This window comes from Phoenix dactylifera, chromosome 9 (assembly GCF_051530095.1).
Source record: "Phoenix dactylifera cultivar Ajwa chromosome 9, Ajwa_hap1_PhDact_Kaust_v1.1, whole genome shotgun sequence".
In the NCBI taxonomy this organism is placed as follows: domain Eukaryota; kingdom Viridiplantae; phylum Streptophyta; class Magnoliopsida; order Arecales; family Arecaceae; genus Phoenix; species Phoenix dactylifera.
In genome coordinates this window covers 30,181,424-30,204,320 of record NC_143198.1, presented here as the reverse complement: position 1 = coordinate 30,204,320, position 22,897 = coordinate 30,181,424, and the positions used below count along the sequence as shown (strand labels likewise).

Here is a 22,897-nt window from a genome sequence, read left to right as displayed (position 1 = left end):
TATTCTAGGCAGCTCCTCATCTCCAACCGATATGGTGCCTCAGGAGTGATTGTCCACGTAAGAAGTTGTTTAATCCGCTGTCATGTTTGCCTTCCTAAATACGCCTCATACTCTCCAGCTTTGGATTCATCTCCTGTGAACAGTCCCATACGAAATACCAAGAAGCATAGTTTCTGGCCAGTTGCGTCCACTCCCAGGGAAAGGGAGGATTGAGGCTCTGAGAGTGCCATGTAAGCAGACGTCAAGAGTCAAGAATAACAAGCTCCTCCCACGAAAATTCATGATGGGTCCAGAAATTTGGACCCCAATTTTCTCCTCCTCAATATATGCACGCATAAGTCATTGCTATCACAATGAAGGGATCCGGAGCTTCACCTCTATCCGCACCCTCGTTCCCCTCAAAAGGTTCCGCCTGATGCTTTCTGGTTATGAGAGAAGGTCGAACTTCTCTTAACCTCACCCGCAGTACTCATACCAGGACCTCCTTAAAAATCGCGCCGTGAGGCATGGGAAAATAGAAGGGAAAACTACTATACCGCCAGGCCCTCACGGTGGGAGAGAACGAGAGGCGGAGGAAGAGAAGGAATTGGGATCGCATCGGATTTTTTTCTCTTTCCCCTTCTCGAAATTGCTGATGGCCCAATTGCTCTCGCCGCTTTGTGCGGACTCGCTCGTCAAATTCCAGAGCCCTTCGCCGTCGTTCCTCTGCTTCGGAAACCGGCGGCGGAGCTTAGCGCAGACTGCCCACCACCGCCGCCGCCGCCGCTGCTTCAGGAGGCGGAGAAGAGATGTCAGGATCACCGCCGTAGCAGGTGATTCGTTCTCGGAAGATGATATAGCGGATGACTATTACGCCGTTCTTGGACTGGTAATTTAACTCTCAACAATTTTATTTAGTACCTTCTTTATATATATATATATAAAGAACCTTTGCTTTTCCAACAGTAATTTGCTGTCTGGTTAACCTTTTCGTGAATTCGAATGTTGTGTCATGTTTAGTTTTAGCTGAGAAGTGTTTGCTGCTTTAATGTTAGCAACGTTTGGTAATACTAAACCTGATACAAATCAAGGTTCGTCGGAGAAATGGCAATGGAAGCGGAATGAGAATATTAAAAATTATGGTTTGTAAATTTAGGATTGGAAAAAGAGCTGTACCGTACGCGAAATGCTCAACGAGGAGTGGTTCGTCTACCGAATGATTTAGGAAAGTTTATAAATCTCTGAATTCCTGTTACATGTCAATGCTTTTGTGTAGGTTTGAGTTAGATCTGACTTAGGAGAATCTGCGCTTCTAAATTTAGGACATAGGAGAGAAGGTTTGGGACAGTACTTTTGAATAGGATTAGTGATCTCAAGTACTGATCTTTTTTTTTTTTTACGTGAATACGGTTATAAATGTTTGAAATTACATGTTCACACTCATAATTTCACTATTTATGCATATACTATTATAAATTATTTCTTGTCACACTTATATCTTCGACGTCACAGTTTGGTTGATGATGTCGGTGTAACTAGAATTTGATTAAAATATATATATTTTTTGCATGTATATTTTTATAAATTATTTCCTTTTGTATGTTTATCCTTATTGAGTTAATAGTATTTCAACCATTTCAATTTTAAGCAGCTCGTTTTTTCATGCTGTTAGATGGTATCTTGACACAAGGTAGATGTGCAAAGGAAAATAATTTATAAGAGTATACACAGATTGTAAATTTGCGAGGGTATATATATGCAATTTTAGATATTTATAAAGGTATACATACAAAAATTTCAAGTCCTTTTGTTATGTTTTTGAGCAATTGTAGTTTCTTAAATTGGCCGTCCATGAACAGTAAAGTTTTTACTGTGATTAACTTGCTTAAGAGGAAGTGGAAAGGGAGCTTAAGATTGTTTTTTAGTAAATTGCGCTTTAAGTTTTTCTTTGGGATTAATTATGGGCCTAGTGTAGAGTTATACCTTTTCATTAAATGGAGGTTAAAAAGGATTTGCATGGTGACTGACATTGCTTGGGACTTAGTGACAACAGCATGCTTTTGGGAAGATTAGGGGTAGAAATCAAGTTGATTTCAGAAAAAAATATTAAGATAGGGTAGCATCTACAAGTTTTTTTTTCAAACAAATCTATATTGAAATTCAAGTTAAAAATATATTTTGCCTGTGTATACTGTTTAATTTAAGCTATAATGACACTAAATAAGAATATGAACAATTTAATTATTAAAATTATAAACATCAATTGCTAATTGCTATGCAGCATGACCTGTGAAGAAGAAATTAGGGAAAGTTATGTGGAACTAATTTATTTTTTTTTCTGTTATTTTTAGCCCAGATATGGGGTTTCTCTGGTAGCAATAAATCTCTCATACATGTAATAAATCTGCAATTTTCTTCTAATTACATGAAAATAAAGATTTATCATAAAAAATTAATTTCGTGGCTGAATGCTATGTAGCAAATTGAAATTAGTGGCCTATAAAACATGAGTGCGCATATTTGTGACCATTTTATTGATAATTACTATTCACTGTTTTAGTAGAAGTAAAATGATAAAATTATTTCATCTGAGAGTGTCTTAAACAAGTTTTCTGCTTATGTTCATTCAGTTTTAGCTACATACTGAATGTTATTTGTGAAATTTCAAATATAGTTTTATTATGTTTATTCACTTGGATACCATATATTTGTAAGATACAGAATTACTGGAATAATAGATGAATCTATACCTCTGGTTTTAGTACGTTGTGGTCCTGATACAGTGTATAAACATTTATGCATGCCAGCTGCCAGATGCCACTCCTCAGCAGATAAAGAAAGCTTACTACAATTGCATGAAAGCATGCCATCCAGACTTGAGTGGAAATGATTCAGAGATCACAAACTTTTGTATGTTCATCAATGAAGTTTATACGGTGGGTTAATTGACTTGAAACTTAAAAACAGGCTGTTTAAAATCAATCTGTCCTGAACTTTTTAATTCAGTAAGCTAACATGGATCAGGGAAGAGCAGGTGCTTAGTGATCCTGTGCAGCGTATGGTATATGATGAAATTCATGGGTATGCATTGACCGCTATCAACCCTTTCTTGGATGACACTGCCCCAAAGGATCATGCATTTGTTGATGAGTTTAGTTGCATAGGTATGGGTGATCTCAACCCCTGCTTTAAATTCTTAATGTTAAAGCAGTTTTGTAGCAGAAATATTTCTTTCTTCTCTTTGTTAACCAGCTTCTTGATATTTTTGTTGTAACCTAGAGTGATTTTCTTTCTATCATTGGAGAGCATCAAAATGTGATACATATGTACATACATACATACGTACATACATAAATCTTATTTTCGATGCACACAATAAGACAATGAACACTTTACCTGTCGAGCAAGAGTGAATTTTGGCAATCAACTTTATCAATCTGCTATAGATTGGTACCCATCAATAACCTTTGTTTCTTCTTGGTCAAATAGGATGTAAAAATTGTGCCAATGTGGCCCCAGATACATTTTGGATTGAAGAGGACTTTGGACGAGCGAGAGTCTGCAGCCAATCTGGTGATCCTGAGTTGGTTCAACAAGCAATTGATAGTTGGTTAGTGGTAGAGGAGAATAGCTAAAACTTTTTGTTCTTTCAGTGTTCACGTGAAAACTTGGTAGAGTTCTATAATCTCATATTAGAAACAATAATCTTTAAGTGTTGATATTGAGAGCTTCAAATTATCTTGCCACTCCTAAAGAAGTGCAAGTTTGTTGTTACACAACTTATTTTTTTACGAACTCATTCATGGTTTTATTGCCCAACTTAATCCATGTTAATGCACTTTGAGATGCGCTGTTTACAATGCATGATGACACTTGAAAACTTATGCTAGCTGATTGCGACATGCTCAATTAAATTTAGCTTTACCTGGGAAAATAAGAATATCATTATCTTTAACAAAATTTTAGGTGATAGGCTTTTTTATTAGTTCTTTGGGAATCAAAAACCATGATTGTTCTTCTTGAAACATAGCTTTTATGCTCTGTAATGTCATGGAAATTAAATTGAAGACAAGTTTATGTTTTTAGAATCTTTGAATCTCATTCAGGAAATGAAATCTACTCAACCATGCTCTGTTTTCATATATTAAGTTCTAATTCTTGTATAAACACAGGACATGAAAAATGATGCCAAGGTGCAATGCACTTTTTAAGTGATGACATGAGCTTCGGACTTTTACAGTTTAATATATTCTTTTATAGAAACCATCATCCTATTATATATTAAGAACTTAATTTTATCCCATATCTGAGGGAATTTCTGAATATATGATATGATGAAAAGATAGTTAAATTCCTGATTATTTAGTTTTGGAAAGCTTTTTTTTTTTGGGATTATTCTACCCTTTATGCCATGAGGCCCATGAAAGCTTTTACCTTTACATTTTGAGGTACAATTTTCATCTAAGTCATGCCCTACATTGAATAGTTAAAGATTTCAGGATAATTCTTTTTTTATCTCTGTATTATGCTTCAAAATTATTCCATGACTCTTGTCCTGTTCATTTGCTTAATAAACATCCTCAGGTCTAAACTAATTAATTCATAATAAACAATATTTTTCACTTATTCGTAGTTATTTAATATTTTATTGTTAGTAGATATTTTATAATATTATATTTGATCATTTGTGTCAATAATATGTTCCAGCCCAGTTGATTGCATTCATTGGACTTCTGCTGCCCAAATTTCTCTCCTTGAAGATGAAATGCGCAGAATGGAGAGAGTGAATGTAAGATAAATTTCTATGTTTCACTGTCTTCTTCCCCAAATGTATATTCCTGATATTGTCTCTAATGCTAGATCATCATGATTTTCATAAGTTTCGAACAGAAAATATTTTCACAATCTGAGGATAAACTTGACCTGATTATTGTACTAATTGTACCTACTAAGTTGCACAAAACCCTCGATCATCCAAAATGGGATTCCGCAAGTGATTGACGCATCTTAGGTATTATTATCTGTGGTTTTCGTCATGATATAGAGTATGAAGCTAGGCATGATAGTTAGTTCAGTGATAATCCATCATGCAGTTTAAAGGAAAGCGAGACTACCAAACCTTAAGAAACATTGATTAAGATGTCTTGCTTAAATTATAGATTTAGCTTAAACTTTCAAACTTAGCAGGTGAAAAGGATATTTGACTTATCTAGACATGAACAGAATCACAAATGATTGATGCATCTTAGGTATTATTATCTGTGGTTTTTGTCATGATATAGAGTATGAAGCTAGGCATGATAATTAGTTCAATGATAATCCATCATGTAGTTTCAAGGAAAGCGAGACTACCAAACCTTAAGAAACATTGATTAAGATGTCTTGCTTAAATTATAGATTTAGCTTAAACTTTCAAACTTAGCAGGTGAAAAGGATAAATTATAGTTTAATCCATCATGGGTGCATAGACAATAACCCAAAGAATATCAGCCCTAACCAAACAACCGGAAGACTAACATTGGCTATTTGAGTCATTGGATGTGATCTACTCTTTCCAAATTGCTTAGTTTCAAAAAATCATATGATTTGGACATTCCTAGCCTGTACATCATTTATGCATTCGGTGGTCAAAAAATGGATAGTTTAAATAACACGAACGAAGCATATTTCTGACTACTGGATGCATATGTCAGGGATCTCCAAATCACGTGATTTTTTAACAGTAAATAGTTTAGAGATAGTAGATGGCTCGTATCATCAGTGTCGTTCCCTTGGTCATCTGGTCAGGAGTGATCTTAACTGGACTGTTTTTGGATTCTCGCATATTAGTTATATATTTATATACATATATATGTATATATATTCATATATAGAAATGTACATACATACATACATACTTGCATGTGTGTATACATCTTTGCATTATTTGATGACAGGTTGATAGAAATATTAGCATGAACAATCATATCATATATTAAAATTATGAGCTATTATGCGAGACATTCTTCTTAGTCAGGAGTCTGAGATCTGTAAGCATTTTCTTTATGAATTAAGCATGAAAGACACAAAGAAACAAAGCAAATCATTTTTTTTCAGTTGATAAGGGCCCAGTTATATTTGCTGTTGTTTCTTTACATGCTAGAGTAATACATTTTCTTTAACTTTGGTAGCTGATTAAGATGCACATGCCCATATATGTTAAACATAGGCAGTACAATTTTGGAATGCCAATCTGGATAGAATTTCTTCTGAGAGCAATAATAGTCCTTTAGTTGTATAGTTTTTAATAGGAAGGTATCATAAAAACCATTGAAATGTGCATGAGCTGTTAGAGTTACAGATATTGTCGAGGTTCCAACTAACCTTTATTTTGTCCTTTTGTACATCTTTGCAAGATGGAACTGAGCCAAAAGTTGTCTTATTGCAAATTAATTGTTTGAATTTATTTCAAGTCTGTCTTCTTTACCAATAGGACATATTGACACATATTAACATCTTTATAAATTTGGGTTGTCATTTCAACAGGTTGGGCTAATGCTTGCAGGAATGGGAGGTTCATCCATTGATGTCTTTAGAATGGTAATAATTATATCTGTTAAGTTTACTTTGAGTCATCCACCAATGCAGTATTGATTTTATCCATGCAAATGATTGTTACTAGACTTCTGAACAAGTTAAGTTCTAATATCAGTTGTTAATTTTTAAGAGCTCATTGACTTTCAGAAAGTACTGGATTATGATCTAGGATCATGCTTCAATCAGTTTCATGCACCTAATAATATTTTATATTTACAACCAGAAGAAATTACCATAAACATAAGGCCCTAACTGGCCTTGTTCATTTTATTTGGTTAGGAATTTTGCCTTTTCTTCACCATTCTTATTTGTTAGGCAAAATTCTTTTTGATGCCTTCGTCGGTGAAAATCTCATCAAATCCTTTTTGGCAACTTTTTTCCTGCTTTTCATTATGTTATTGCCTTTTTTTTTAACCCTTACGCATATCTCAATTGGTTCTTCGATCATCTTAACCATTTTTTTCCTGTCTAAGTTCCATGTGCCTCCTCTAAGGTACTCAGTTCTAGCTCTGCCCTTCCTTGTATCACTTCATGTCATCTTCAAATTCTCTATTTTAAAACACTCATATGTATGTCACCTCTTTATTTGATCAACATGAGACTCCTGCAACACTGTTGGCTTTGTCGCATCAACTTCTGTTAAGGAGTGATTTCCATGATTTGTCTATCCACATGGACATACATCTCTACCTGTTTAGCTCATCAAATGGTGATGGGATACATGATCTAATTGTTTGCACCAGAAAACTGAATGTTCAGCAATTTGTTCACCACTTTCATCATCATCATGAGGGTGGGCTGCCATATGGTCAAGTGCAAAAAGACTGGTGGTCGAAGCAACTACACATGTATGAAGGAATCAATAGTAAACAGCCAGGAGTTGGAACCCTGGTGTGCAACATATGAAAGAAAGCCCAACAAACAACAATTAGATTTGGTACTGAATAAGATAGTTATAAGAAAATACTCATTAAGGACTCAAGGTGAAGTGGTGCATGCGATGATATTGAATTTCCATTTAAAATGGAAGGCATGTTTTAAAAAGCCCTAACGAGCTACAAATGAGCTGATTATGACCCCAACATGTCAGTTTTGGGTGTTTGCCATTTGAAGAAGTTGCAGTGGCTGGAATATATTTTGGGTCACTGTTCAATATAAAAAAAGGATTGGGGATAGAAGACACTAGTGCTAGACTTAAGATCTGATGCTGTATTAGAATCTAGACCAGACTCCCCTGATTTTGTCAAACTTTGACCATTTCTGTGGTAGTATCTGCCAAAATTTTTTGGAATCATGTGATAGTTCTGAGCTATCAATGTAGGTAGAACCAATGTCATTTGAATGTTTGCAAAGCCATCACAGAGGGCCAATAACAACAATCCATTTCTCTGATGCTATATTAATTGGGCTGCAACAGTTGGAAAGTTTAATGCAAATGTATCTGCTAATCAGGGGCCAATAGCTTAACATACATATTTAGACCATCTTTTGCCACTCAAATATAACATTCTCATATCTATATGAACCTATGGTGCATTGCTTGCACAAAATAGCTATGTTCACTCCATCCAATATAGACATGCACAGCAGGTCTCCTTTTCTTTATCTTTTTGATTTTGAATTGCAATTTAATAAACATGTTTTTGTAGGTTATGCAGATTATGGATAAATTTATCCAGTGATTTCTTATTGCATTTTTTTTGAAGTCCTGACCATCTTTTTTTACATGCATGTGCTAGGCAAGTTCACGGTGGCAGAAGCGGCAAACAAAAATCCTGGTATTACCACCAGTTCCCTAAGACCTGATCTACACATCAACCCAAATTGTTATCTAAATTACTTACATCCAGGCCCACAATTTCTATGTTTATTGCTTTTCTTTTTTGTCATATGTTGCAATCTCTATCCTTTCACATTCCTATTACTTAATATATTTTCAGTTGTATCATATCTGCCTTCAAAATGATCAGTTCAATTGTTTATTGTGCTTGATTGTTGTGAACTATTTCTAAGAAAAGGCTGGACGATTAATAATTCTGTGTCAAATGCCAAATTTATGGTGCTTTGTGTCAATAAAATTTCTTTTTGTGTGTGTGTGCGCGCGCGTGCATGAATGTGTTTGTGTGAAGAATTTGGTGTGTAGGGAAGCATCAACAATTGTTAGCATATACTAATATCTTTTCAGGGTTGATTTATTTGTCTCATTTGGTAGTAAATCTGGAGCTTATTGGTTGAATAAGGCCCCAGTTTCTCTTCTTCATCTTCTTTGAATCTTAGCTTCTAATATCATTTGCTTGTCATTGCTAATCTTCAGGATTTCATGGTCTGTTTACACATTTTGTGGTAGCAATGGATTCAATGTTTGCATTTCAACATAACGTGGGCATATTTTTCAGATCTTGTTTATGCATTACGTTGGACTTCTCCTTTCTTACGCAGGAAAAAGCTAAGTTGCGAATGATGAAACAAAAGGACTCTGATAAAAGTGGGGCTTGGAGTGATCTTTGGGGAAAGCCAAAAAGTTACCAAAATAGAGGTACTCTTGATAAAAGAAGAAAAATTTCGTTGATAAAAGAAAAACATATAATGAGAAAGAATTGGTATGCTTCTTTTGTAGCACTCTTTTGCTAGGTCTTTGTGCTTATATGCTGTTCTTGTTCTTAAAATTGCAGAAAAAATAATTTTATTGGTGGTGCTAGTCTAGGACAACTCTCATCATGTGAGCTAACTACGTCCCAATATTTAGTGGAATGTCACATATCTCTAACTGATAAATTCATGCCTGCACTATAGATAATCAAAACTCTGAAAATGAATTGTGTTGTAGGAGCATGCGTGGTTTTTGATTTTCACAATTCTAGTCCTCATTGAATACTCTCCTAAGCAGCTTGGAACCCCGTAAAAAATCTACTTTCTTTGTGCGAATTATTTATCTTGAAGCTTCCTGCTTTTAGCATGCACATAACAGTAATGCTATTCAAGCAACATTTTTGGCCCTTAGAAAGACTAGCTCTCTTGTCAGCTGTTGCTGGATGTCTGCTTAACAGGAGAGCTGAAGGCAATGTCTATTGTACGTTTCATCTTGGTGACCATTGATACTTGAAATGCTGGGAGCTTTTAGGGTGGTCCTTGATGTTTCCTAGCTGTTAGCCTATATGAATTCTTCCATTTGCATCAGTATACAAGGATCTTGGAAGTATGATGGTGTTCTTAAAGATTCTTCTATATTGTACCCTAGGCCCATATGAATTTTGGTTGTTAATGCCTGCTGTCTTTGTCTGTTAAATTTAACATGATCATTGCAACACACTAATCAAATCAATCTCTTTTTTATATATGCTTAAGACACCTTGTTAGTGTTAATGGAATACAATTGCAATCTCAAGAACTCAACAATTTTGTCCATATAGTTACCTGCAAGAACAACAGTCCAAGAGTTGGAAAAATAGCTTTTCTTTTTTCTTTAGTTGGTTCAAAGATAATTTTCTTTTCTATTTTTCTATTTAAGGTTCATGTGGCATGTACTAAATTTGATTCTTCGCTGTCTCTAAGCATACAAGCACAAAGAAGTCATTTGCCGGTGTGATCGATCGTTGCTCATCAGAATTTCATTTTACTTGGAAAACAAAAAACAATATAAATTCTAATAGAAAAATATGCTGCTGCATTTCATTCCTAGTACATTAATTTGGCAATGGTCTTGTTAACAGAGGAGGAAGCAAAGGAGAGAGCTAAGACAGCTGCAGCAGCATCCAGAAGGTGGAGAGAATATTCAAGGAGGGGCGCAGATAGACCTCCCACCTTCAAACTTCCAGAGGCAATTTCTAACAAGGAATGAGATCCTTTGCCATTGGGTTTCTCCTAAATCACTTGTTCCATGCATATCTAATTATTTGTATAGAGGTTTTTATAAATCAATCTCTCTCGCTTTCTGCTTGCATAATATTCTGAATGTTGGAGAGGACTCCTTGCAGATCATTCTCCTCACTTTCACATGTAGTAAGTGAAAATTCCTCTCTCTCTCTCCCTCCCTCCCTCCCTCCCTCCCTCCTAATATTGATGTAATGAAAAAATAAAAAAGTACTTTTTAAAATATTGCAGCATCTTTTTTGTTTTTCTTAATTGCCTAAATGAATTTGTTTAGGCACCTTGTGCCTAATCCTTCCCACAAAACAAAAAATAAAGTAAAATAAAGATAAAGATAAAGATTGCAGCATCTAAGATGAGGTCTTTGTGCTGTCATTCTGTATTGCATCTAAGCTTGAGAACTCGCTTATGAATTGGCAAAAGGCATTCCTTTATATTATCACGGTTTCACCCTATGAATGAAAAGAGAGGGAAGCAATAACATCGGCAAACCAGCGAGAGGGACGGCAGGGACGGCTAATAAAAACAACAATGATGGATCAATATCTAGATTGAATGTAACAAACTGGAACGAATCTATTAAAGATTTCTACCCGGATAGAGAAAGAAAATGCTGGATGGCAGTAAGTAGCATTCCAGACCCAGTTATCTGACGGTGCATGCAACAGCATGAGCCCATGATTTAAGGTGCTCCTTCATGGCCAAACCATCACTCAGTGGGGGCATATTGTGACAACGAAATGGCTGCCTCAGCCCATACGACCTCGCCATTCTTTGCTGCTTCCAAGATGTATAGAATGGTCTTCTACCATCTGGCCCCAATTCGCCAAAGCTCAAACCCAAAACCGTGAACTCCTCCTTAAACCTGTGTAATTTCTTCATACCCTGTTCTCGGTTGCTCTTTTTCTTCCTCTGCTCCATGAAGGACTCTTTCGGATATTTGGATGCTTCATGATTCTCTGGTTTTGTTGCTTGCTCGCCCGATCCTGCGCCTTTCCCTACAGCTTGGACACAGATGTCTGGAGATTTAAGTTGGTGGGACTGAAGGATTTGAGTAGTTGGTCCCGGTTGTTTTGGCTTTCGAGGGTCACTGGGATGAGAGTCATGGGTATTCTTTGCATTGATGCAAGTAATGGGAGAAGATGGTGAGAGGATATTGGAGAAGAACCAGAGGGAGCCTAGGCTTTCTAAGATGATCTCATCATCCATGAGATCGTGTACAAAGGTGAGGCAACGAATCCGAAGGGAGACAGAGATGGAGCATAAGCTGGAGTAAAGCTCAAAAGGAAGAAGAATAGAAATCGGCCATTTTTGAATTTGGAATGACGAGATGCCATGCTTTAATTCGAGGTGGCAACGGTCCTGTGAGCACGTGATTCCACCTCACAAGGTCCACATCTTTTAAGGAGCAAGCAAGATATAGCCCAAAAAAATCAAGATGGGCCCCCGCCACCAGCCTGCTGATTGCTGGAAACACTTGTGCAGCGGATCACAGACTCGCATGTCTGGAAAAAATTGGAGGTACTGTGGTTTATTTTATTTTATTTTATTTTATTTGAATTTATCTCTACAAACTGTGGTGGGTCCGTCACTTGAGAACGCATGACGAGTTGACAACTCAACATGCAGTCTCGTCCTAGTTGGCAGGCAACAATTTGTTGCACCATTCTTGTGAATAAAAGATTGGGAAAATGAAATGTCTCACTTTTTGGGGAGAAGATACCTGTAAGTCCCTAGTTGTCGACAAGGAATAATCTCCCTCATGGAATGCTAGAAATATGTCTTTTTAAGGTCAATCTTAAGTCTTAATGACTACATTCCTCTAAATGTGATAAACATGTCTCGGATGTCGAGTCTCACCTCCGGTCAGCTTGGACGCTCGAATTGTCTATTCATCAGATAACTTCGGATCTAAAATGGTACTCATCCCACGGAGATCAAATAACAATTATCAGGCTAGTTGAGAGGTTTGGATTGTATCTTTCATATAAAAAAACGATTGATCTTCTTTTATGACGTTAATTATTGGATTGTGTCTTGCATAGATCTAAAGCACTCCGAATACTTTCACTCATCCATGTGCACTGATCTCAAAGCGATAAATGGACAATCGAATGGTAGATTTGCATGAAGAAAAAAAGGTACAATGGATTTTAGAACCTTTGTCCCTAGTTTACACCAGCTGAGTGATGCTTTCAAACTCTCTCACTTGCTTTTAGAACTATAATTTTGAAACAATGGATTTCATCAAAAAGTGGTTATTCTTGTCCGTAAAATTAAGAGCATTGAGAGCTCTAAGCTGTCGTTGTTCACAAAATGTTCCACCACTCTGATAACCTCTTCCAACTCTCAACCATTGGAGAAATGTACCATGCATAAGTTAAGCAACATCGCAACATCCCCATAGCAGTAAGTTTAATATATTTCTCCCCTTTTTTTTACACTATAAGATTGCTAGCTAGATTTGTTATAATATTTGAAGAGTTAATATTACTTCAATTAGCTAATGATATATAGTTCTAAAAAGAAGGTACTAAAAGAAAATCAAATTTCCTAGATTTTTAATTTTAGTATTCGCCCCTTGCAAATTTAATTTCTATAATAAATACCTTCTTTACTTTCTTATTGAAGAATATCAGGACATTGAAATTTGTATTTTTTTTTTCAGATTCATTTTAAGATCATTCCTTATCTATAATAAAATTTCCTTATTTCCTCATGGAATAGCCTTAATTTGGATCTGTTCCACGGCCAGGTGATGTGCTTCACACAGTTGCATGTATAACCAAGCCAAGGTAAGTAAATCCAAAAATAAAATCATATGCATTCTTCTCTCTCTCTCTCTCTCTCTCTCTCTCTCTCTCTCTATCTCTCTCTCTGTCATTCACTCACACATACACCTACACATGTTGAATGATCTGGCCCGAGCCCAGCCATGAATGCAAGGCATGTTGTAAATTTCTCTCCTGTAACATATTTGATTCAAATGGATTAGGGCAAAAGTATATAAGCACCACATAAGTTCTTAGCCCATCCGACGTGAGATTATTATTCTTCAACAGTTTAAGATTCAAACAATGTTTATTTTGGAAACTTTTAGTGCTTGCTTGTAGAAACTCAAATAAAACTAAACAAACCTGATCGACTTACATGAATGGCACGACGACGACGACGACGACGAGAGCTTGAGCAGGTGAATTGCCGGGCAAATCTTCTTTGGCAGTAGGCACACTCCTTGGCACTCCGGTGTACTGGAGTGGCCGACTGCCAAGGAAGAATTTGCCCTGTAATCCAACTGCACATTTGTGTGCTCTGCTGGCTCGATGGCCACACAGAAGGTGCATCACTCCTGTTCTGTTGGGTATTTATGGACCTCTACTGTGGGCGCAGGCCATTTGCGCGTCCATTGCCCGCTGCAATGGGCAACGGCATATCCGGGCGGACATCCTTGATCTAGATTTCTTCATGTTATCTGTTTTCTTCTTCTTCTTTTCTTTGAGAAAAGAGAATATTGTCTCTGCAACAAACACTTGAGAGAATGACGGGGGATAAAATCTTCGACACATATAGGTCTAACCACGCAATTTTATTCTCTAACTTTTTCGCGAGCTCAAAGGCATGCAGTGGGGGACCCATTTGATCTTCCAATGGAAGCATGCCACGTCGATCTTATCCCGCGAAAAGTGACTCGGTCTATGATATGAGACTGGTGCATGCTCTCCTCTTGTGCCCTATTAATGGAAGATTCCCACGCATGTTCTCTTCTTGTCATTTTAGTTGAGCGTATGAGGGAATGAAACTTTTTTGATTCCTTTCCTGCGGAAGCTCGGCTTCGCCATTTACGTGCATGTATTATTATACCCGACAAGCGTCGGCACGTACATACTGAGGTCGTAAATGAAAGAATAAACGACTTGAAAGAATTTCATGACCATGATGAATGGACCCCTACAGATCGGTGGACTCACTCTGTCGAGCCCAATATGCATCATTAACTTATTTTTTTTAATAATTTAAGTTTTGGGGGTCAATTAACTAGTTAACATGATTTCGGTTGATCACTAACCTGATAATTGTTTTATTTTAAGGAACAATAACAATAGTTTGATTTCTCCTCGAAACAACTACAATAGTTTGATGCAATAAGTTGTGGACAAAGGTTATAAGACAAACACATGAACTCCTGCATTTTTGTTTTTCGTACTTGATGCATTTTACTCTTATATTGTCTCCTCGGCTCGCCAGAGTCTTATGTTTAAGGTTGGATATTTAAAGACAGTCATGGCTGTCTGATCCCTGAATATCAAATAACAACAATACTATAACTGACTTCCACCATCGATCGTTTTACAATCTATTATCTAAGACATGTTAAAGAATCGAATGCTATTCCTAGAATTAAACCTCTCCTGTCACAACTTGCGAGTACTTGGGTCCATATATTTGCTTCAGTTCTCCGACACTGGAGAAATATCTCATAACAAAATTAAACCGGACTATAGAGTAGGAGAGTGAGCGATCTAGTTTTAGCCCTGACAAAAAGCTTATGAGACCTCGTCTATGAGCTTAGTTTTTGCATGTTGGCAGCCCTAGAAAACCTGGATGGCCAAAGGCAGCAGGCTCTTGCCTTCACACGAGCATATCGCGTGCTTAGCACTAGAAGCAATTAGAACTATAACGATGGCAAGCGAGAGCATATCGGGAAGGGAAGATCCAGGGGTATGTTCCTCACATGCTGAATTCTGATGCACAAAGTTAGGGTCATGGTTGTCAAAACATGGATGGAAAGGTGATTCCTTTGTGCTCACAAGCTTGGGTCTACTTATAAAGTATTCTTACGTACTGCTACCAGTCAACTCTATGGAGGATCGAGTATAAGGAATATAATTCGTAAAAATACATCTGAGATTTTGTTGGAAAATTTGGCTATGCCTAGCTACCCGATGATGCCGTGACCATGGATAAAACGTTATCTGGTCAGATGGAAGGTTGTAAATGAAATGGATGCTCGCATGCATGGCTAATGGCAGGCCGCAGGCCATGTAGTTTATTGGCTACGCCAATTCCAGAATTTCACAGTGATGTATAATTACTACATTTATTCCAGTAAAATTATTAGGACATTCCTTGACAAGTGGAGAATCTAAATAATATTTCTGAAACTCTCTGACGGTGATCACCTTCCGAGCTTCTTTTTTTTTTTGCTTTATTGATCCCCACCTTGCCAGGAGTGTCAATGGTCTGGGTCAAACAAATAGGCCTAGGAATTAACAAGTCTGGTCAAACCCAAACCCAGGCCAACTCTGGTTCCTGTCAGTTAGAGCAGACTCACAATTTAGCCTAATCCATTGTTGTCAAATGTTTGCCATTAACCCTGGGGCCAACTAGCCCAAACACCTTAATGCCCCAATAACTATATGGAGATACCTGAGCCTGAGCAAGAGGCATAAAACAAAGTAGACAGAAGAAAGTTGAGGAAGCCCGTTGAAGACGGGAGAAAAGGTAACTGCTTTTGGAAGAGTTGGCAGAGAATTTTGGACCATCCCGAAAAAAAAGAGTAAAGATAAAAGGCTCGAAGCAAAGGAAGCTCCTAAGAATAGTTCCAACTTCCAAGCATATGCTGAAGATATCCCGATTTATTTGTGGCTCGCAGTCTCTATAAAAGCTTGCATCGCCGGTGATCTAGATGGCGTCGAGCCTCGCTGAAGAAGATGAGCAGAGGCACATGTGAGGTCTATGAATAACAGGGTGGTTCTCCTTTGGCACGAGTACGACTGTACGAGGCATGGCGAAGATTGCCTGCTGCTGCTATTCTTGCCAAAGGAGAATTGCCCTGCCATTCGCCCACACACTCTATCTAAGAGTGCATGTAGCAGCGTCGACCAAGTAAGTATGGTTCATTTATTTGTTTGTTTACTTATTTCGTTATCCATATGTATGTATGTATCCATATTTATGCTTATGAAAGATAGAATGGACCGAATAGAACGGAAGCCGTTGAAAGTGGAGCTATTTTCCATCAAGCTTGTGGAATCTCTCTTTCCTTATCAAAATTTAAACTAATGTAAGATGATTTTGCTCTGAACCAGAGGGACATTTTTTTTCATATTTCTCTTCCTGGGAAAGCGCTGCAAGTAAATAACAGGGTGCTGCCTAACCTAGTCTCAACTAACAAGACAAGATGATCATGCTACGGCGGACCCATATCTTACGGGCTGGGGAGTTAGAATGCGACTAAAACTCCGCGCCCCTCCTCAACTAGGAAGAATCCTCGAATGTCCATTACCATCTTAGCGGTCGGCCGCTATGCCAAATATCATGCTTTCCGAGCCCCCCGATACTATGCCATGCCGGCAACTCGTGCGACGAGCTTGTAGCTAAGTTTTCATCCTATCTTTGCTCAAATCCTGTTTGCGGAGTTGTGCATATTAGGCCTTCTTAATTCTTCTATGGACAGATTGTAACTCTTTGGTTGCTTTTAGCTTTGCTCCTCCTCGTACCCAAAAACGCGCACACAAAAAAACAAAAACAAAAAAAATAACAAGGTCTAGACCATCATCCTAGACTAGGATCAGCAATGGGCCGGCATTAGTCCAACAGGACCATCTTGCCATTACGTTTGTTAAGTGGTCTCGCTCTAGTGTAATTAATGGGTTAAAAGAAGCCAAGAGTGATTGCCTTTGACTGTGGATTACACAGGTAGATTTCTGAGTAGAAAAAGGGAAAAGAGATATGAATTTGACTCTTGCCCACGAATTTCAACCAGTTGCATTGATGCCATGAAGAATTTATAGGTTACAACCACCTGTAAATTTTCAAGTGTCAGTGAGTTGAAATAAATCTCAGAGGGCAGCATGCCTAAACTTGCTTCTTGCGTTGAAAACTAGTTAATTTCTTTCCCAGATGATTGGATCCTAACTTAAACAATTAAGATTCTTGGGCCTGATTGCAAGGTTGATCCCAGGACTTATATATAAAAAACACCTATTACATGGTTTGATCAGCCAACTTGGCCCAGTCCATTTACCGTTGGGTCAATATGACATCCAATCCTCTGTAGTTCGACATTGAACCACAGTGGTCCTATCCACATTCAACGGCGACAGCTTATGATTGAATAAGCCCATGATGCACTGTCCTGTTTACACATGGGGCCGCCCTAATAATGAGCTTGCGTGCATCACACGAATGGCACGTAATTAGGTATCAGACTTTTTGATAGAAAATTATTGAAGAATGAGAGACTCTTCAATCTTACGATGTAAAACTTATGATAGTGCTGTAGACTGGTTGGCGTCAGATACTTTGAATCGCAAAGATCTACTTTTAATAATATTTCTTTTGAATTATTAGATATTTTATTTTCTGATGTCTATGGATATAGTTATATTCTAGATTGGTTTAATAAATCCGGCTAGTAATATTATAAACATTTTGTTTTATGATGTCCAGGCTCGTCGTCACCTACTCCTTCGACCACAACCGCCCCTGGCCCCTCCCCAAGAACCACCACCAGCACCCCAAGCCTCCTCCGCCGGCAGCGGCGCCGCCCGTCAAGGACCCGTCGCCGACCCGCCCGAGCCCACCGGAATCGGAGGAGAGCCGTCCCTCATGATCCACGACGAGTTCCGGTGGTTCTCCAACCTAGGATCCCCGTCCTCCGCCTCGCCCCCGGAGGCCGCGGAGGATCTGCTTTATGGCTCGATCTTCGCCGGCGCGGCGTTGGGGCTCCCGGAGGACTGCGGCGGCAAAGAGATAGGGGATGGCGAGGAGGATGGGATGTTCGCCGGGCTCGGGGAGCTGCCGGAGTGCGCGGTGGTGTTCCGGCGAGAGGGGTCGCGGCTGGCGCCGGCCTCGTGGTGGGGGAGTACCGGATGAGGCGGCGGCGTTCGAGGTGGGGGAGATTTGATGACGGCGGGGCTTGCGCCGTACGATTATGTTCTATTTTTTCGCTCGATATTTTCATGCAATATATAGTTTCTTTTTTTATTTTTCGTTTCCTTCTCTTCTTTTCTTTACATGCATGGGAGGGTGCTTCGCGTGCTGCCATTGATGGGCGAAAAGCTTTGACCATTTGTGTCGTCTCGACTTTTTCGCGCGTAGGCCGAAAGCATTTTCCAAAACGCTATCGCCGACTTGAATTGTTACGTTGCTTCAGGAGGTAATTAGCTTTATTTCAATAAGAAAAATGCTGTGTTCTCGGGGATCCTAATTATTTTTCAGGAACCAGCTAGGGCAAAAATGATGATGTCAGTAACCTTCGAGGAAATAAATGCATGTCGCTTCCATAATTCAAAGATCTCATTATCATACCTACCGATAAGAAACCATGCAAACATTCATTGGGTTACTCTTCTATGATATTCCATGTATCACTGTCCTTGGCTCAAAATTACATAATATTTCAAAAATCCTAAAAAGAGAAAGTTTCCAAACTTTAACATATTGACACTATTTTGCGTTCCTTGTTCATGATAGTCATTTGCAACTTACATCATAAATGAATAATGAAAAGCGTGCTAGCCAGAGATTGAATCCATCAATAATAAAAATCATTGTAATACTCAAGCAATTTTGGAGCATAAAGAGTTAACATAAATGCTCATTATAGAACATACCGTGAATCAAATAAGCATTTACATAGTACCATGATGAATAAAGAGTGCATATATATACATAGAGTATATCACATCGTGAAATAATAGTATATGTTTTTTGAACTTGATGCATAGATTAGGTATCTTCAAATCATATGATTTTTGGTATATAAGTAGCTTAGAAATATGAATCATATTCAGTAACTTAGATTATCAATGTATAATCCTCATCACTTATTCGAAAGAAGTATAACCCATATAAAAAGTATACACTACATAATTTGAACCTGACCTATAATACATAATATATTGCAATATTCTAAACCAGTTCCTTCTAGCTCTATTTTTTTCTTTTTAAGACCCTTTCCATGGTGTCAGAAATGCCAAAAAAACTAATGCACCCCCCAGATTCAAGATTGTACGTCATTTGAGCATCAAACCATCTTCTTGTTAAACTTCTTAATTTTCTTTTATTCTGTTTGACATTTTTAATAAAATAATTTTGCGGAGTGTGAGTTGCTTCACATAGCTCTCTAGCATTACATGATAAACACCATGTTCAGAGGATCCAACACAATTTTTTCTTTAATACTTGAAGAACTTTAGCCAAAAGGGAAAGATGAGCCTAGCAATGGCCAAGGGTCTTTCCTGTCACGCCCCGGATCCGGCTCCGTGACACGGCCGTGCTATTGCCGACTACTACCCGCAATAGCACGCAGCCTCGTACATGGTCAACAGGTAGTCAAAAGCAGTGTAACTTGTATATATATCAAAAGAAAGTATTACAACCCATTGGTTCGTATAGAGTACAGAGCTTCTACATAGTTTATATACACAAAAGTTTATTTATATCATCTCCAAAAATAAAGAAGCCCTGTTGCAAAAGAAAAATGCTTCTGGCAGCTGTCACTGGTGGTGATCTAAAAAAACGTAAATGAACAGGCATGAGCTACACGGCTCAGTAAGTAATCCTGCATAATCTTGTCGAATCGACTTAAAAATACTAACCATGCTTATCAGGATTTGAAAAGCTGACATGTATGCTACTAAATCAATCATCATAATAAAATATCCATGCTGAGTAAATAAAACAGTATCCTACGATATCAAGAAATCAAGTAATATGCACATGTAGGAAAAATCGTGCCACCGGCATTGCCGTGGTCAGGCTCTTAAATGCTACTGCGAAGTCTTTCTTGGCCACTGGCGGGACCGGCTCAGTTATTAGGCGGCCACTGGCGGGGCTGGCTCAGTCATTCTCGGCCACTGGCAAGGCCGGCTCAGTTACATTAGGTCAGTAGCTCTTAAGAGTTCATAAATAATGCTCCGTATAGGTAGTACCTCATAGATGCTACGGCGAATTCATTAATGGTCACTGGCGGGGCCTGCTCAGTTATTAGTCGGCCACTGGCGGGGCTGGCTCAGTCATTATCGGCCACTGGCAAGGCCGGCTCAGTTGCATTCGGCCCGTAGCATCAAGAACCCTTAGGTACCCCTTGCAAGATGTGCAAACAACTAGAGGCAATTCATCATCATGCTTTATGCTCATGCTAATAAAAATTATGACATACCATTCCATTCACCTTACATGCATTATGAAATCTACATAAGCATGATTTATGCATAATCACCAATTATATGGCTAACACATGCCACTCATACACATGATTCATAATCCATATCTTAGGATATAATGTAATCTACTTATTTCGTAGGCACAATGGAAATCATAAAGCACATATAATCATAACTTGTATAACTAAAGCATGCCATATACATTCACCATTCACAGCTTATAATTTAGGGTACATGACCTATAATACAAGTATAACGGGTTAAATTTCATGCATGATCCATAAAAGATTAGGACAGGCTACTTACATACACGATTCACAACAAGATTAAAACAAGTTACTTACAGTAATTTGCCTTTCTCCTAGGTCTCCTGCGTCCTGGTGACGAGTCCTAAGTCACCTACAATCATGTCATAATAACAATATGTTATTTCCTTTTCTACCTGAAATTTAGCCCAAGCCTAATTCCTTTGTATTGGGGTCTTGGCTGAGCTCATAAGTCTTAATTGGCCTTCCGATTGGCCACTAAGCTTAATTCCCAGCTTAAATTGGGTTTAATTTTGGTTAAATTTATAGTCTGGCTTGTCCAGACTTAGCCCAATTTGATTGGGCTCGGGTTTAGTCAAATTTGGCTAAACCCTTTCCCTTTTTCTTTTTCTTTTTCTTTTTCTTTTTCTTTTTTTTTTCTTTTTCTTTTTCTTTGGGCTTAACGGGTTGCGGATTCGGATTCGGATCCGACCCGCGAACCCGTTATCAGGTTTTCTTCCCCCCTTCCAGAGGCTTCCGCCTCTTCATCTCCCGCTCTCCTCTCTCTCCTCTCTTTTCTCCTTCGTCTCCACCGGACCCATGCCTCCGGCCGGCCCTCCGGCTCCCCTTCTTCTCCTCCGGCCAGATCTGTGGCCTTCCCCCTCTCGGTCACTCCCTCTCTTTCCCTCTCTCTCTCTCCCTCTTCTCTCCTTCGTCTCTACCGAAGCCCATGCTTCCGGCCCTCTCCTCCGGCTCCCCTTCTTCTCCTCCGGCCAGATCTGTGGCCTTCCCCCTCTCGGTCACTCCCTCTCTTTCCCTCTCTGTCTTTTTTTTTTTTTTTCTTTCTTCTTTGTTTTCGCCGAACCCTAGCTTCCGACCCTTCGCCCCCCCACCGGAACCCACTGTCTCCTCCCCTTCTTCTCCCGCAGGCGACCGGGGAGACGAGGCTCCCCTCCGATCCACTGACCGAGGCGGAGCTTCCCCCCGGAGCACCGGCGGAAGAAAGGCCGGCCCCCCCCCCTTCCTCTTCTCCGAAGCGATGCCGGAGAAGAGGAGGGGTGCCGGGAAGTAAGGTCGCGGCTGGATCTCCTCCGGGAGATCTCCCCCTGCTCCGACCACGGTGAGGTAAGGCCGGGGTCCAAGGATGAAGCCTCTTCGGTCCGGTGAGTTCATTCCCTTTCTTCTTCTTCTTTTTTTTTTTTTTTTTTTTTTCTTGGTTCTTCCTTCCGGCACCACCACCTCTTGCCGGAGAAGAGGTGGCGGTCCGGCCGGGGCTGGTGGCCTTGTGGCCACCTCTGTTGCCGGCTCGGCCAGATCCGGCGGCCCGGGGCTGCCCCCCGAGCCCTAGGGTAGCCGCAGCCGAGGCTGCGGTGCCCTGCAGGCGGCTCGGTCCGAGTGGTCATCGGGCCTGGCCTTGGACCGCGGCCGTTCTCAGGCCGGTCCGGGGTCTATGGGTCCGGCCCGTGACTCTTCTCCCTTCTGCCGGTCTCCTCCTCTCTGTCCCATAGTTGAAACAGAGGGGAGAATACCCCACAGAGGGTTTCTCCACTCCCTAAAATTTTATTAAAAGGGGTCCATACCTGGTTTTAGTCGGTTTCAGTCGGGCAGTGCCTCCTCTCGGGTAGTCCCCCCTTCCTCAGAGCTTCAGGGCTCCTTGGCCTTAGGCTCCAGGGCTTCGGCTCTCTCTCTCTTTCTCTCGTTCGGTGTTTAGGGGGGTCTGTGATTTGGGGTTGCCGGCAGAGGCTTAAATATTTGTTTAGAGGATGAAACCCCCCTCTGAGAGGTCCCATCCTCTCCTTTCCTCCATACTTCGGGACTGGCCGCCGCCCCCCTGTCTCCGGCGCGCCGGCATCGGCTGCCAGCAGGGGATGCGGTAACCCCTCCCTGTCGGTCTTATCCCTTCGTTTTTTTTTTTTTTTTTTTTTAACATTATAACAACACTGCCCACAGTGAAATTTGGGCCCAAACCCTTAACTGGGCCCATTTCTTATTGGGCCTAGTAGGTTGTGGGCCCGGACATTACATTTCCAATTCATGAGTGATGGCATTGCTCCATTC

General features: G+C 39.5%; 1 protein-coding gene and 1 pseudogene across 2 annotated transcripts; both read left to right on the top strand.

Annotated features, from left to right (window-relative positions):
* The first annotated feature begins 507 nt into the window (after positions 1–507).
* On the top strand, positions 508–10,648 carry LOC103708976 (DNAJ heat shock N-terminal domain-containing protein). The gene is made up of 9 exons (XM_008794108.6): positions 508–868; positions 2,787–2,915; positions 3,014–3,143; positions 3,469–3,589; positions 4,687–4,768; positions 6,505–6,558; positions 8,295–8,333; positions 8,995–9,091; positions 10,266–10,648. The coding sequence occupies exons 1-9, from the start codon at positions 635–637 to the stop codon at positions 10,391–10,393; spliced, it is 1,014 nt and encodes a 337-aa protein (XP_008792330.1). The 5' UTR covers positions 508–634; the 3' UTR covers positions 10,394–10,648.
* Positions 10,649–14,371: 3,723 nt separating this feature from the next.
* Positions 14,372–18,411, top strand: LOC148702567 (putative WRKY transcription factor 65; annotated as a pseudogene). The gene is made up of 2 exons (XR_015969045.1): positions 14,372–16,308; positions 17,875–18,411. The product of XR_015969045.1 is annotated as a putative WRKY transcription factor 65 (transcript).
* Positions 18,412–22,897: the final 4,486 nt, after the last annotated feature.